This window comes from Chiloscyllium punctatum, chromosome 40 (assembly GCF_047496795.1).
Source record: "Chiloscyllium punctatum isolate Juve2018m chromosome 40, sChiPun1.3, whole genome shotgun sequence".
Taxonomy (NCBI): domain Eukaryota; kingdom Metazoa; phylum Chordata; class Chondrichthyes; order Orectolobiformes; family Hemiscylliidae; genus Chiloscyllium; species Chiloscyllium punctatum.
This window is the reverse complement of record NC_092778.1, coordinates 40528666-40543143: the sequence shown is the minus strand read 5'-3', so window position 1 is coordinate 40543143 and position 14478 is coordinate 40528666. Positions and strand designations below refer to the sequence as shown.

At 37.8% G+C, this 14478-nt stretch overlaps 1 protein-coding gene across 1 annotated transcript in view; it reads right to left on the bottom strand.

The window, feature by feature from the left end:
- Positions 1 to 413: 413 nt before the first annotated feature.
- The window catches only part of arhgdig (Rho GDP dissociation inhibitor (GDI) gamma), a 59179-nt gene continuing 45114 nt past the window's right edge, over positions 414 to 14478 (bottom strand). The window contains exons 4-6 of the mRNA XM_072559613.1: positions 5256 to 5332; positions 4092 to 4155; positions 414 to 2115 (exon numbers count right to left, since the gene is read on the bottom strand). Coding sequence (XP_072415714.1) covers positions 1916 to 2115; positions 4092 to 4155; positions 5256 to 5332 — 341 coding nt within the window. The 3' untranslated portion in view covers positions 414 to 1915. The remainder of the gene's footprint in view (positions 2116 to 4091; positions 4156 to 5255; positions 5333 to 14478) is intronic.

Sequence of the window (14478 nt, the reverse complement as noted above, 5' to 3'; positions counted from 1 at the left end):
TGCCCATCCACAATTTGATTAGGGCCAGTTTTCCTGCTGCCAGGAATCAGTGGGAGCGTATTCCCACCCTGATCTGCCCACCCCCAATCATCATATCCAGTCTCATCAGGTCCATTCTGGCAGGCGCTACTAAATTCAGCCCAAGGTTTCATCCTGCATGCATTAAAACAATTATGGTGAAGCTAATAGAAACAAATGAGACAATTCATAAGAGAAGAGCAATCTACCCTCCAATGCAAAGTATTCGGAGGGACAATAATTGAGTCACATGTGTCCAACACACTTTGCTAAGCTAAAAATTACAGAAGATTTCTTCAGATTAGCTTTGCCAAAGATGTACTTTTTTAAAAACAGATGTAAATATGCCATTCATTGTGATCAAACAAAAAAAAAACAAAAGGATCAGCTTTGAGTCCTGTTCATGCCCAGCCTTTATTTGAAGCATCATCCCTTTAGATACAGGTCACAGAAAAAAATAATAATCCCACAAGACGACCGAATGTTTATAACTGAGTAGAACAGGTTGATCACACAATGAAACCTTGATTGCAGTTAGCAAGGGCACTATGTTTTTCAGATTTGAATCTTATAACATTTTCAGAACCTTACTGCAATACCCCAAAGAGCTCTGAAATTAAAAAGAGGTCAATAGGAAGGTGAATTTGTAAGCACGTACTTGATCCTCAGAGATAGACACAACAGCGAAAGCTGGAAAGTGAATTGCATTAGCTCCATTGTGTTACACTCCTCTGCACTTTAACATACATTTTCATACTATTTAACATGCTGCCTTAACCACAATAACCACAAAAGAGCTATCTGAATGAATTAGACTTTGTGGAAGGCAAAATCAAGAAAAAAAAATCACAACGAGGCAATAACATTTCAGTTTCTCCAATTTTGTACCTTAAGCAGAAGTTATTTGTGTGCACAGAGAAAAGGAACATATGTTTTGATAGTACAAAACTCTAAAGTTCTATATATGAAGAATGTCTGACATTAACAAATAATTCTATATTCAATACTAGGGATATTACATGATAAATACAGCTTTGATGTGAAAGTCTCAAAAAAAAATTTAAAAGACAGAAAGAAGCATTTACATAGTGCCTTTCACAACCTCAGGGCATCCCAATATGCTTCACAGCCACTGAAGTACTTTTCAAGTGTAATTACTGTAGTTAATAGTAAAGGTGTCAGTTGTAAAGTTGTAAAGTGACTATTCAATTTGATTATTTAACTTGTTTACTTTGATAATTCATCAGATATTTGTTTTTGCCATTTAAAGTTTAAAATATTATTTTTAACTACATATCAGGTGCTTTTACACCATGGAAATAAACTTCAACTATTGCAGAAAATAAGAGAATTCAGAGCACTTATCTGCAGTTCTGACAAAGTGTTGCATCTTGAAATGTCTTCTTTTTTTTAAGATGCCAATCAACTTAATGCACACTTCCATCATTTTTTGTTTTTATTTCAAGTTTACATCTGCTAATATTTTATGAAGAAGCAGAATGCATTATAGAACTTGGGACTGAGTGCAAAGCTTAGAGACATATCCAGTGTTCTACTGAATGCATTATTCATTTATTCACTATTGACATTGTGAATGTTATTCCATCTTATATTGTTAGCCGCTCAGAACAAGTTAATCATTCTCATATCCATGTTTACATGTAACCATTTTTGAATAGTCAGTATTTTGATATAGATCTTCATATCACCATTATAAACACCAGAACACACATAACTACCGAAAGCACTTGTACTAAAAACAACAGGTTTGCAGACAAATAGTTACTTTTGCACATATAATGATGTACACAATTAGGAACAGTAATTAAAAAGCCTTAAAGTAACTTTGGTACCAAAGGACAATAATCCTGGTTACTCATTTCAAAGTGAGCAGGTATTAGTCCTTCCAATCTTTCTTTATATTGAGCTTCCATTCCCAGTGCAGGTGGTCACTTTTGTCATCATCTGTGATATGGGATTTCATGGTGTACATGCCCCTCACCATCATTCCTTTGGGTGCTTCTTCAAGTGGACTTATAAACTCATACTCATCTGCTCTAGGGCCATAGCTGCCAACCATATAGGTGTCCTTACTTGCTGTTTGGAATAAAGAATTAAGACAATTAAAAGATTTAGGAAGTACACCTTGCAACCTCAACCAACTCAAACAGTCCCTTAATAACAATCCTATCAGAAAATGCTGCCGTAACTATCTGACTAAAAGCATTTCTGACTATTAAATGGTACTGGAAAGGTATAATGAGTTACATGGCTGCCTTCAGGGCTTACTCTATTTGTGGACACAATTTTCAAACAACTGGATGTGAATTACATCCACTTCACTTGCAGAAGCTAGAATTCTAACATATGCAAATAAAATCACTACAGAATCATAAAGGATTTTTTTGTTGCAGTTGGATTATTGTCCATGAAAAAGATCATCAATAAGCAAAGATTAAGTGCTTGCTCTTAATATTAATCATTGTTAACGAGAACTACTAATTTGATTCTGGAAGTATCTATCCTGAGATTGTTCACTGAAGGGTCTGAGCTTTTGATGGGAAAACTATGTTGTGTTCATGTTAACCTTATGAAAAGCATGCTAATTACCTCACGTAAAATGAAAATTAGGCATGACAGTGCAATGAACCTTTCAAGAACAATGAAAAACACGAGCTTTTTATTTCTTGCCTGGTAGCAGAAATACTAAGGTACAACTTGAAGCCATAATAGCCTAAATCTCATAACAGAAGAAGTTCCAAGTACAATACATGAATATGTGGCATAGGCAAACTCATCTATCTCCCCTTACGGTGGAACAAAGATATGTATCATTTTAGACTAACAATTTAAAATATTATACAGGTCGTTCTCCTATAACACACGTTTTGTAAATGCAATTTGGCTGCAGTGCGATTTGTGAATTGCGGACTTTTTTTTATAAAGCAAACTCTCAATGGTTATTGTGCAATTCCATCCCCAGTTCTACCAGCCAGCTGTGATTTATTCTGTTAGCATATCTATTGCAACAGGTTTTCATCTGCGTGTGTGTATTATTTTTTTGCTTCAAAAACACAGAATCTGCTCGCAGAGCTAACAGTTCACTCATTTTGGGGATAATACCACACCACTCTGGAATGCTTATTGGGATCGTGCATGGAGTTGGTGGGGTGGGGGTGTGAGGAGCAAAAAGAGAGAGAGCTGGGGAGCGAAAGAAGGTGCAAACACACTGGTTCCAGCAGATGTTGGAGAGTAAGCAGGGCCTTTTGTCAAGCACAGGCTCAGTTGCTGGTTATCTGAAGCTTCAACACATGCTGACTTGACAAGAGAAGCGTGTATGTGTGGAAGGGGGAATGCGTCAAACTAAGGAAGCACCACTGGCGACCCTCATCTCTCCCCATCCCACCCATTCCCAAATTATGCCTAATCCAAGTTCACCCAGTCTCCGTTTGAAAGGGAGAAGGGAGAGAATTTAAGAGTCTCAGCCGCTCATTCTCTCTGGAACCTGAGACCCATCAAAATCTCCAACTGCTCAGAGCATCCCAGCGCTTTACCCACACCCTCAAAAAAAAAAGGAGATTTTACTTGCGCCAAAAGCAAACTTCCTGTTTTTCTTTCTTCCCCTTTGGAAATGCTTTTAGGAATAAATTTGTTGGGGTAAAATCCCATTGATTGAATTCTTTACCCACTTTATGAAGTGACTTCTTAGCTGGAAATGAAAATTAGAAGCTGCAATAGCATTTAAGTAGCATTGAATTCGGCAACCCGGTGAACACCTGCAAATTTTAGATGGGACGTTATTTAATTCAGAAATCCCTCCAAGTGTTAAATATTATTTCATTGAAATATAGGATTCAAAAATTTACTTAGACTGTGCTATCATTTGTGTTAAGCTAACGACTATTTTTGTTTTGGTTTTTACTGATATTTTTTGGTGGTTCACCCCAAACCCTGTTTTTCCCCATAGACCCCATTATTTTTATTGCACGATTTTCTATAACACAACATCGCATGGGAGTGCAACTATTGTGTTGTAGGAGAACTACCTAGGCACATCATAACATGCAACTCACCCTGTAAACGGCCCTTGCATGTAAAATGGACATACTTTAAGCCTGAAACAATTTCTCTGTTAACCTAAAAAAATAAATCAATAAGTCATTTGAATCTTAAGTTTCAACATTATCAATGCATTAAAATTGATTACATTTTACAACAATGTCTTAAACTCAATACATTTATACAGTTACATTCATAATATGGCTTCAGTTCAATACCAATGCATCTCATTTCAATTCTCCATAGATTTGCAGCTCCATATGTCACTACTCACATCCTGTGGTAAGCTATTTTGCTTCCATTCACTTGGAGTGATTTGGTTCAAAGTCTGCAAGTTCAGTTCAAGATGGACACAAATATGTGCTACCCATTCACAAAGGAGTTTGCAAAACATTGCTGTAAAATGTTTGGCATGCCAGAGTATAATCCTTAAGTAAAGCATATCTGGTATTGTGGCCTTTGTCAAATAGTTAGTAACATTGCTTTCATGAAACCTAACATAGAAATTACTATACAGACAGAATTGCTCAAGAAAACTAACAATGTTTACAATATATATTATATGGACAAACATGCATTAGTACAAACATAAAACAACATAGTGAACCAATAATGGAGAAAAGAATGAATTGATGTATAGGCATATGAATTTGTTAAATGTATCAAATGCAAAAATATACCTTACATAGAGATGTATTCCTAAGGTTTTATAGAATAAATATACTGTAGAAATAATGTTCTTATACAAAATGTTCAATCTCTGAAGTAATGTCAGAATCATTGATGTGAAATCAGTTTTCAGAAGTAGCACAATAAAGGCAACAATGAATCACTCTGTTTTATACTATGTAGAAAGACAATTTCAAAGTCATTAATCTTTTGTTGGGGTGATCAGTAAGTATCAAGCACATGCGGTGCACAAATAGTTTGATATTCAGCACCAAGTGTCACAAAATTGAATTGAATAATAAGGCCATACATAAAATAATGATCAAATATTCTATTAAAATACCAGGAAACAATATTAAAGCAGTAATGTAACCAATGTTCAAATGACTAGCACAGAGCCATCATTAGATTGCTGTTCTGTAATTGTAATTCTCTACACAAAATATGAGAGGAAGGCATTAAATACACTTTAAACATAATGCACAGGATGGCATTAAAACATTTCTTACTTTAAAGTTAATTTTCAATCTGTATTCTGTACCTTCCTTCAACACAAAGGTCTTCTTCTTTAGAGCTGCCAGGTCACCTGCAAAACACATGGTATAACAAACCAGCTCATAATCTAATCCTTTTAATGGGGAAAATACTCAATATGAAACAGGCAAGGCAAATTACAAGAAAACAATAATAAACATGGAAAGTGGTCATATAATTGGTTCTTTATGTTTCTCACCAACCTCCAATAAGGCACTTAGCTTCCATTTACACAGAATGATGTGGTTGAAATCAGGAGTTTAATGCACAGGCTAAGTACAAGATGGACTCAAATATGTGCCACACTCCCAAGGACCTGGCAACTTAGATAAGGGTGAGACTGATAAGAAAACAAGGAGGTCTCTTAATAAACTTATTTGTTAGAAAATGCAAACCTGAAAGAGGTAGAAGAGAAAAGGATTGTGGAGTAAGAATGCAAAAAATCACGTATTTAGTGATGGAGGCTAATACGGTTGTAAAAGGAACAAAGTACGAGAGTTTTATAGTGGGATAACACTGAAAATTTATGCTAAATACTTGGTAGATCTCATTTGAGGCACTGTATACAATTCTGACCATTGTATAACAGAAAAGGGTATGAGAGGTACTGGAGAGGGTAGGGAAAACAAAATAAAACAATGCTACCAGAAATATAAGGTTACACCTCTAAGGAAAGGATGTAAAGCCAAGTCTGTTGGATAACCTAATACTGGTCTTTAAAATTGTGAAAGAATTTGCCACAGTCCATTAAGCTGGCTGAAAGAGTGGGTTGGGATCATGGTTAAAATGTAAGAAAATTTAAAAAGCAACTTAATATAGCTCAACCTTTAACTTGCAGTTTTAATGGTAATGAGATGTGGGGTGCATAACCAATCGGTTTATGGGAAGACAATTGGGCATTTAAATATTGTAATGAGGCTGCTTAACAGTGTTCCTATTTTTAATTATGTCCCAATCAGATTTCTTGAGTTCTTGGGAAATTTGATTGCTAAAATGAGATTAGATTGGCTGCATGTGCCAGACATCTTTGTGGCACTAATGTGTGCCAGAAGGAGCAGGAATATTTCCATCAGGTGCAACAAGCTACTCAGTAAACATACCTTCATGATGTGTCTGCCAGCTTAGTTACCCCTGGACTCCAAACCATACTGCCTGCACAAACCCTGGTAATATCAGACCCCAATCTCTGTCTTGTGATTAGGACAACTTTCCAGGATCTCTTTCACTCTCCCAATAATTTCTTGTACTCCTCAGCCCATAAAACAAGACTCTTTTCCAAAAAGGTTTCCAGCCTTTCATGGGAATCTGACTTAAAGGCACCCTGCAGTTCTCACAAATATGAAATCTATAAGAAAATTATGCTGTTTGAGATTGTCTCTTTAATTTAAGTAAAATGCAGGGATGAAGGAGATCATATGAGATCATATGATCTATCCAAATTCTATCTGCAACAAGCTTTATGTTATAACAAGTTATGAAAACAAGAAGAATCCAAGTTACGAGACTTGCTGAGAAGGTGCAAGGCATTCACACTTTTGCAAAATGACAAAAGCATCCTTGCTAGCTTTGTTTGGAGACACTTACTTTAAATTATATATTTAATTTTCATCTCAAATAGAGTTGAAGGTCTGAAGGGTAGCTTGTTGACATTTCTACCTGGATGTAAGGCCCATGTGATTCATTTTACAGTGAAGTTGAACATTGATAAGATTATAGCTTATAGCAAGCAATGAAATATTGATTAAATAGTTTCCAAAGCTATCATTGAACTACACAAACCCATATGAGTCTGAAATAATCTCAGAGAGATAGCAGGAAATAAAGGCAGTGGGTTTGCATCTGCTGCAGAGAAACTAGTTATTCGGCTGTTCATTATGAGGAACCTTGGGTGGAGTTTCTGGTGTAACGCTTACAATAAAAGTGAGTTCTGGATTAGAATTTACTGGACAGGGGAAGGAAAGTGGAAACTGATCATTGGAAGCAGACAATACTTATGGATCAGTTCAGGGAGAACTTAATGGACAGTGTTTTGAAAATTAGTAGTCTTCACAAGGATTCTAACAAATCAAGTGCTGTTTAGCATTCAGGAGACCCATTCTTCCCAGTTTTCCTGACCTTACATCATTAGTATGTATGGACTAGGAGTATCAGTAAGATGTTCAGCTCTTCGATGTTGCTCTATGATACAATTAGATCATGTTGATGAATTCTTTAATATTTATTGAAATCTTCAATCTCTGGTTTCAAAATACTCAGCAACTAAGCCACCATGATCTTCTGTGGTGGACAATTCCAAGAATTCACTACACTCTGAGCCACCCCCATTCCAGTCTTAAATGCTTGTCCCATATTCTGATACCGTGTTTCCTAGTTCTAGACCCCCTGCCCCAAACCAGGAGAAATATCCTAGTTGCCTGTACTCTGTCAAGCCCTGTAAAAGAAATTGTGTCACAATGAGATTACCCTTCATTGTTCTAAACTCTAGAGAATACAGGCTCAGTCTCCTTACTCCCTCCTAATAAGGCAATTCTGCTGATGCAGAAATCTAGTGAATCCTCATTACACTCGTATATGGCAAATATACAGTATCTTTCCTTTGGTAAGGAAACCAAATCTGCACACAATACCCCAGGTTCCACTAAGTCTCTGTGCAATTGCACCAATACATCCTTACGCCTGTTTGCAAATCGTCCCGTAAAAAAGGTTAATGCACTTTGTGCCTCCCAAATTGCTTGATATACCTGGATGTTTATTTTCACTGACTCATGAAAAAGGATACGAAGCCACTTTTGACATCAACACTCCCCAGTCTCTTTTCTGTTAAGAAATGCTCTGCAATTATGTTTTCCTACTTTTCCACATTATATTTCCCCACCTATGTTCTTGCCCATTTATTAAGGTTGTCTAAGTCCCATGAAGTCACTTTGCATCATCCTAACAACTAATTTTCCCATCTAACTTTGTATCATCAGTTAACCAGAAATATTATATTTGATCCTCTCATCCAAATCATCGATATGGACTATGAACAGCACAGCCCTGTACAGATTACACCTCCCATTTCAACTTCAGGGCAGAGTTTCTACTTTGAAGAAGAGTAAAACAAAAAGCCGATGATATAAGAGAATCACCAAGAATTCAAAGAGGGAATTGAGAAGATACTCTTTGATTGAGAGAGTGGTGAGAATGTGGACAGAACTTAGTAACGCAGATGCATTGCAAAAAGCATTGCTGGAGAAACTCAACAGATCTGGCAGCGTGAGGAAATAAAAGAGAGTTAATATATCCAGTCCAATGAACCTTCTTCAGAACTGAAGATGCAGATGCACTCGTTGTAAGGGTAAATATGCATATGAGATAGAAAGAAATGAAGGGTTATACTGTTATAGCTAGATGAGGAAGAGTAGGAAGAAATGAAACACCAGAATGGACTGGTCGGATCAAAAGTCTTGATTCAGCATGCTCCATGTAATTCTACACAATGATATTGTTCATCTGTCTATCCAAGACAGACATTGTGTACACCAGCAGCAATGACCTCTTCATACAAATCTTACATATTATTTTTAAACTACATAACTGCTCAATCGATCAGCTGGGAAGACATTCATCAGCACAATCAGAGACAGAAAACTGCACTGTACCTTACCTTCTAACAGTTTTACATTTTTAACATCCTGGAACTGATAATTAATAAATATTTTAGTTCACATTAATATAAAAACACAGTAAACTATTCAGAAGTAGAAGTGTAAACATTTTTCAATTAATTTAAAGTTTATTTTCTTTTCACCAAATCAGTAGCCATTTGAAGAAAATGGTAAGATCTGGGTACTGTGAGGTTGTGGAACTGGTATAACACAAACTCAGCCTAGAACAGCAGTTTATGAGAATGCTGTATTAACTTACTGTCCATCTGCTGCCAATGTATTTCAAATGAAAATAAAAGAATAGTGTGCTCCCAGCAGAAAAGGCTGGGAGCACAGGACGTGGCTAATGTTGTGATATTTCCTCAATTAATGCATCCTGTGAGAGTGTATCTTCCTCACTAAAACAGCAAATTACAAAATCATCCCAACTATTTCATGGAAAAGAAGAAACTAAATGGAAAAGGCCAAATCCAAAAATACAATTGAGTGAATAAAAAACACACTATGGTATGCAGATGTGACCAACAGTTTTTGGCATGATAAGTATTGATGTAGGAAAATTATATCCCTGTTATATATCCCCGGTTGGGTGCAAACTGATGAATAAAACTATCAGAAGTGAGTTAAAAATCACACAACACCAGGTTATAGTCCAACAGGTTTAATTGGAAGCACACTAGCTTTCGGAGCGTCGCTCCTTCATCAGGTGATTATGGGTTGTGCCACAATCACCTGATGAAGGAGCGGTGCCCCGAAAGCTAATGTTTCCAATTAAACCTGTTGGACTATAATCTAGTGTTGTGTGATTTTTAACTTTGTACCCCCCAGTCCAAATCATATCAGAAGTGAAGTTCTCAAATTCAAAACTCTACTTTGTACATTCAGAATAAATTGTGAATTTAAATGCATCTATTTCTACAAACTAATTTGTCATTGCATTTAAGAATATATAATAAATGTTTGAAGAGTACCTTATTTTCATAATAGTGCCAAAATGTTTGAATATCATGCATCTGAACAGATAGGCACTTAATTTCGCCAACATTGTAGCAATGAAGGGCTTGCAGTAATCCAATGTAAATTTACAGCCTGGAGAAAAAGCCTAGTACAGCAGAAATGTCAGGAAAGCTGTAAGTGTTTTAAAACATACACACAGGTATAAAACTGAACTCCACAACTTCTTAATGTCTGGGGAATTCATAGCACTCTAACTGGCCAAAAGTCACTTTGATCGGCGAAAGATCAAGGTGGGGAAAAGCTACGAATCATAGAGGGTCAAAGAGAATTGAAGGTTCAGATACACTGATTATGAACAGGCACAGAAATCGATCAGAGACCAATGGAATATATACATATATATACAGTCCTTTAGGACACATGAGAAGAGCACTTAGCTAATTGAGCCCACACCAGCTCTCAATAGAAGAAAACAGTCGGTCCCATTTCCCTGCTATGTCCTTGTAGCTGTGTGAGTTTATTTGCTTCAAATCCCCATCCAATTTTCTGTTGAAATTATTGATTGTCTCTGTTTCCACACCCCTCATGGCAGCACACTTCAGTCATTAGCCTTCCCTATATGAAAGAGATTCTCCTACTTTAACCTCTTTATCTCTTACCCAAAGGTTTAAAACTGTTCTTGCACCAATTGCTTATGGGAACATAAGCTTATACTGTGTTATCCAAAGTTCTCATTATTCTGTACATTTCCATGAAATCTCCTCTCAACTTTCTTTGCCCCAAGGAGAACAAGCCCAGTTTCTCCAAACTAACCTTGGAGTTAAAATCCCCATGGCTTTGGAACCATTCTGGTAAATCTTTTGCACTCCATATCAAAAATCCTCACATCATTCTGAAAGTCGAAAGAATACTCCAGTTGTGACCGAACTAGAGCTTTTAAAAACACTCCATTTACCTGCTTTTGGGTTCATTGGCCTGGAGTTGTGCAGGCTCCAAAATGATAGACTCCAGACCTGGACATTCTGCTCCTGTTTCTGGCAGATCCCATTTTCACCAGCAGTGACGGATAGGGCAAAGAAAGTTGAGAGGAAGTTTTATGGACACCCCCATGTGGGAAATTCAAAGTTTGCAGGGCCACTCGAACCCAGTGCAGAGTTCAAACAGACCACAGTCTTACTGCAGCAAAGGCCTTATCCCAGAGTAAGGGCAATTCAGATCTTTACAGAAGCTGTACATTTTCATGAATGTAGCTGGTAAATTATTTAAGTGGCTCACCTGTTTAAAAAAAAATGACAAAGCAATCCTTCCAGCCTCTGTCTGAGTTGAAAATAATGTTTTTTTTAGCTGTTATAGTTGTTGCTTGGTGATGTAATCTTAACTGTTATTCTTATAGCATTCGAGCTGCTTGACTGTTTTCCACAGACTTTCACTTTTACTAGGGAGGGAATGACTACTTCAAGACATTAGTAAAAGATTAGCTGTTTTTGATGTAGGGTAATGAATATATATGTTTTATTTTATAATGGATTAATTACTGAAAGAGATTTAAATGTAATGTTTGGGTTTACACAAATAAGTTTTTTTTAAGCTAGATATTCAGAACTTTATTTATTTTCATCTTAGTATAGATCCTGAGTGCCTGTTAGATACTGGATGAGTTGACTTGGAAGGTATCAGGGCAAAGGATGAGGAATGGAGTGCATGAGTTGGCACTGAGTAAACTTAGAGTCATAAGGGGCCATAGGTGAATGAGAGATTATGAGTGGACATCAGTTGACATTAGTGGACAAAGGGAGTGAACAGGTTGGGTGAAGGATTGTGAGAGTTGATGTCCAGACAGCTACAGCTGAGTGTTTAAGAAAATACTGGGAGAAGGTTCCAGAGAACCAAGGCTGGCCTTTTAAGCAATCTGACTTGGTACTCAGCCACCTCAATGGCCACCTCCAAATAGCATTGAGGGGTACGGATCCAACTCCATTCCACAATCGCCCCCAGCAAGAATATTGAGAAACATTTTTCTGAGGTATTTGCTCAAAACATGCAGAATATCCAGGCTAGTACCTCTGTGAAGCCCATAATCACAACTACTTTACTAACAACTCTCCTAATATGTCCTTCCATATTCTTAGATTGATGCACCTCCAGATCCCTCCGCCCAAAGCAAATCTCTGAATGGTGCCATTAATTCTTTGTTGCCTTTCCCACAGTTCCTTCTGCCAAAATGCACTGCCTCATATTACTGTGTATTAAATTCCATTTGCCGCTAATCAGCCCAATACGTTCACCCATCTGTGGCTTTTGCAACAAATTTGCATCATTGTTACTTTTTGCCATCCCTCCACATTTTTTGAAACATTCTTCTAAATTCTAATATCCAAGTCACTAATATACATCAAAATCATATCAAAATATAAAATATGCTAATGTTCTCTTGGAGAACAAGAAGGTCGACCATCCTCCAATCTGAAAAATGATTATTTTCCATGATCTGCTGTTTCCATCCTTTAACTCAATGTTTTATCTAAACCTTTTCTAAGACACTGACCTTTTTCCATAAGTCACAATTATGTTAACCAGCTTTTACACTGTACTTTGTCAAATGCTTTCTTAAAATTCATATAAGAAATATCAACTGCATCATCATTTCATTGTCACTTCATGAAATCAACTTGTGTTACTCTATCAGCTCAACTTCCTCTGTTACAATAAAAAGCATAATACTGTGGATGCTGGAGATTGGAAGAAAAGAGTGATATGGGTTATGTTGAGATTTGTGGCAGAATTGGATGAGAAGATCCAGCTGGCAAGGTCCATTTTGATGTAGGCAGCATCTTGCTCCATATTTTATGTTTTTCACAGAGGCATGAATTTCTCACTAGGCAGCAGCAAGATGCCAGTTAAGAGTTCATTAACCATCTTGAGGATGGCGCAACTAACCTCATTAATATTCAGCTTTTAATTGCCAAACAAGCTCGACATTGAGCAAACTCAACAAAGAATGCTCTGAATGAATTCCATGTTAGACACTGGGTGCCAATATCTCAGGACATGCTCCAAGGGCACCTGCCATTTGCACCCCACATCCACAGCCACAGCCATTGGCATTCGATATATTCCAATCTGTCAGCGTCTTCCTGGTACATACATAAACATACAGGCTGCTTCTGCAGTTCACTGCTGCACCTCAAGATGCACCAGCAACTAAAATTGGGGCATTCTTCTAGAAGGCTGAAACTGAACCACACTGAGTGGCAACCTTGGACCAAGCTGAAATCGTCTTGTGTCATACCTGCGTGGCGTGTCCTGGAGGAGGAAGAGCCATCCACCAGCCATCCAGCAGGACCTCCAGATCTCTAGGCCTGCACAGCAGCAAGCCGATTTCCAGCTGTCTACCTTCTCTGAGCAAATGTCAGAAGCTGCCCACCAGTATTACTTGTCTGGGAGCACAGCAAGTTTTTAAAAATGGCATGGCGCTAGAATTGCTGGTAATTCTGGGAAATTCTCTGAGTTATCAGTTATTTTGAGAATGGCATGTGGTAAGATGGGGCTGGAATCAGACATGAGGAGCACCATTAAAGCATGGTCAGTTGTAAATGAGGCAAATGTGTCAGAAACAGTGAGAGAATGTGCTCAGCTTCAAGGCAGAAAGTTCTCCAAAACCTTAACACAACCGAGGGCTCAGCCCACAAGAGGTAGGATTTACTCCTTTGACTCTGTTTCTCATCTATACAGCTAGACCTGCTAAATATTTCCAGCACTTTGTTTTCACTTCAACGCTTTTCATTTCTTATAGAGTCATAGAGTCATAAAGCTGTACAGGTAGACAACCCTTTAACCGAAATCCCAAAATCCGAAAAGCTCTGAAATCCGAAGGTTTTCTCCTGAAGTTTTTTTTCTCATTAACAAGGTAGTTTGGCGTGCAAACAGTTGACCCAATTCCATACCCACTTGATGCATGTCACTCAGATGTGATGTGGAAGGGGCGTGGCCCAGCACTGGCAGGCCTCAATTCTGCCTCAGGGCCCCTAGTACTCAGGGAGTCTGCTGTTTGGTAAGATATCCTTTTAATTTCACCGTCAAACTGTCACTTATTCCAAAATTCGAAAAATTCCAAATTCCGAAAACCAGCTGGTCCTGAACGTTTCGGATAAAGAATTGTATACCTGTACAACAAGGAAACAGACCCTTCAGTCCAACTCATCCATGTCGACCAGATATTCTAACCTAATCTATTCCCATTTGCCAGCACTTGGCCCATATCCCTCTAAATCTTTCCTCCTCATATACCCATCCAGAGACCTTTCCAATGTGATAATTGTACCATCCTCCACCATTTCCTCTGACAGCTCATTCCATACACACTACTCTCTGTGTGAAAAAAGATTGCCCTTTAGGTCCTTTTTAAACCTTTCCCATCTCACGCTAAACCTATGCCTCTTAGTTCTGGACTCCCCCACCACAGGGAAAAGATCTTGTCTATTTACCCTATCCATGCTCCTCATGATTTTATAAACCTCTATAAGGCCACCCCTCAGCCTCTGATGCTCCAGGGAAAACAGCCCCAGCCTATTCAGCCTCTCCGTGTATCTCA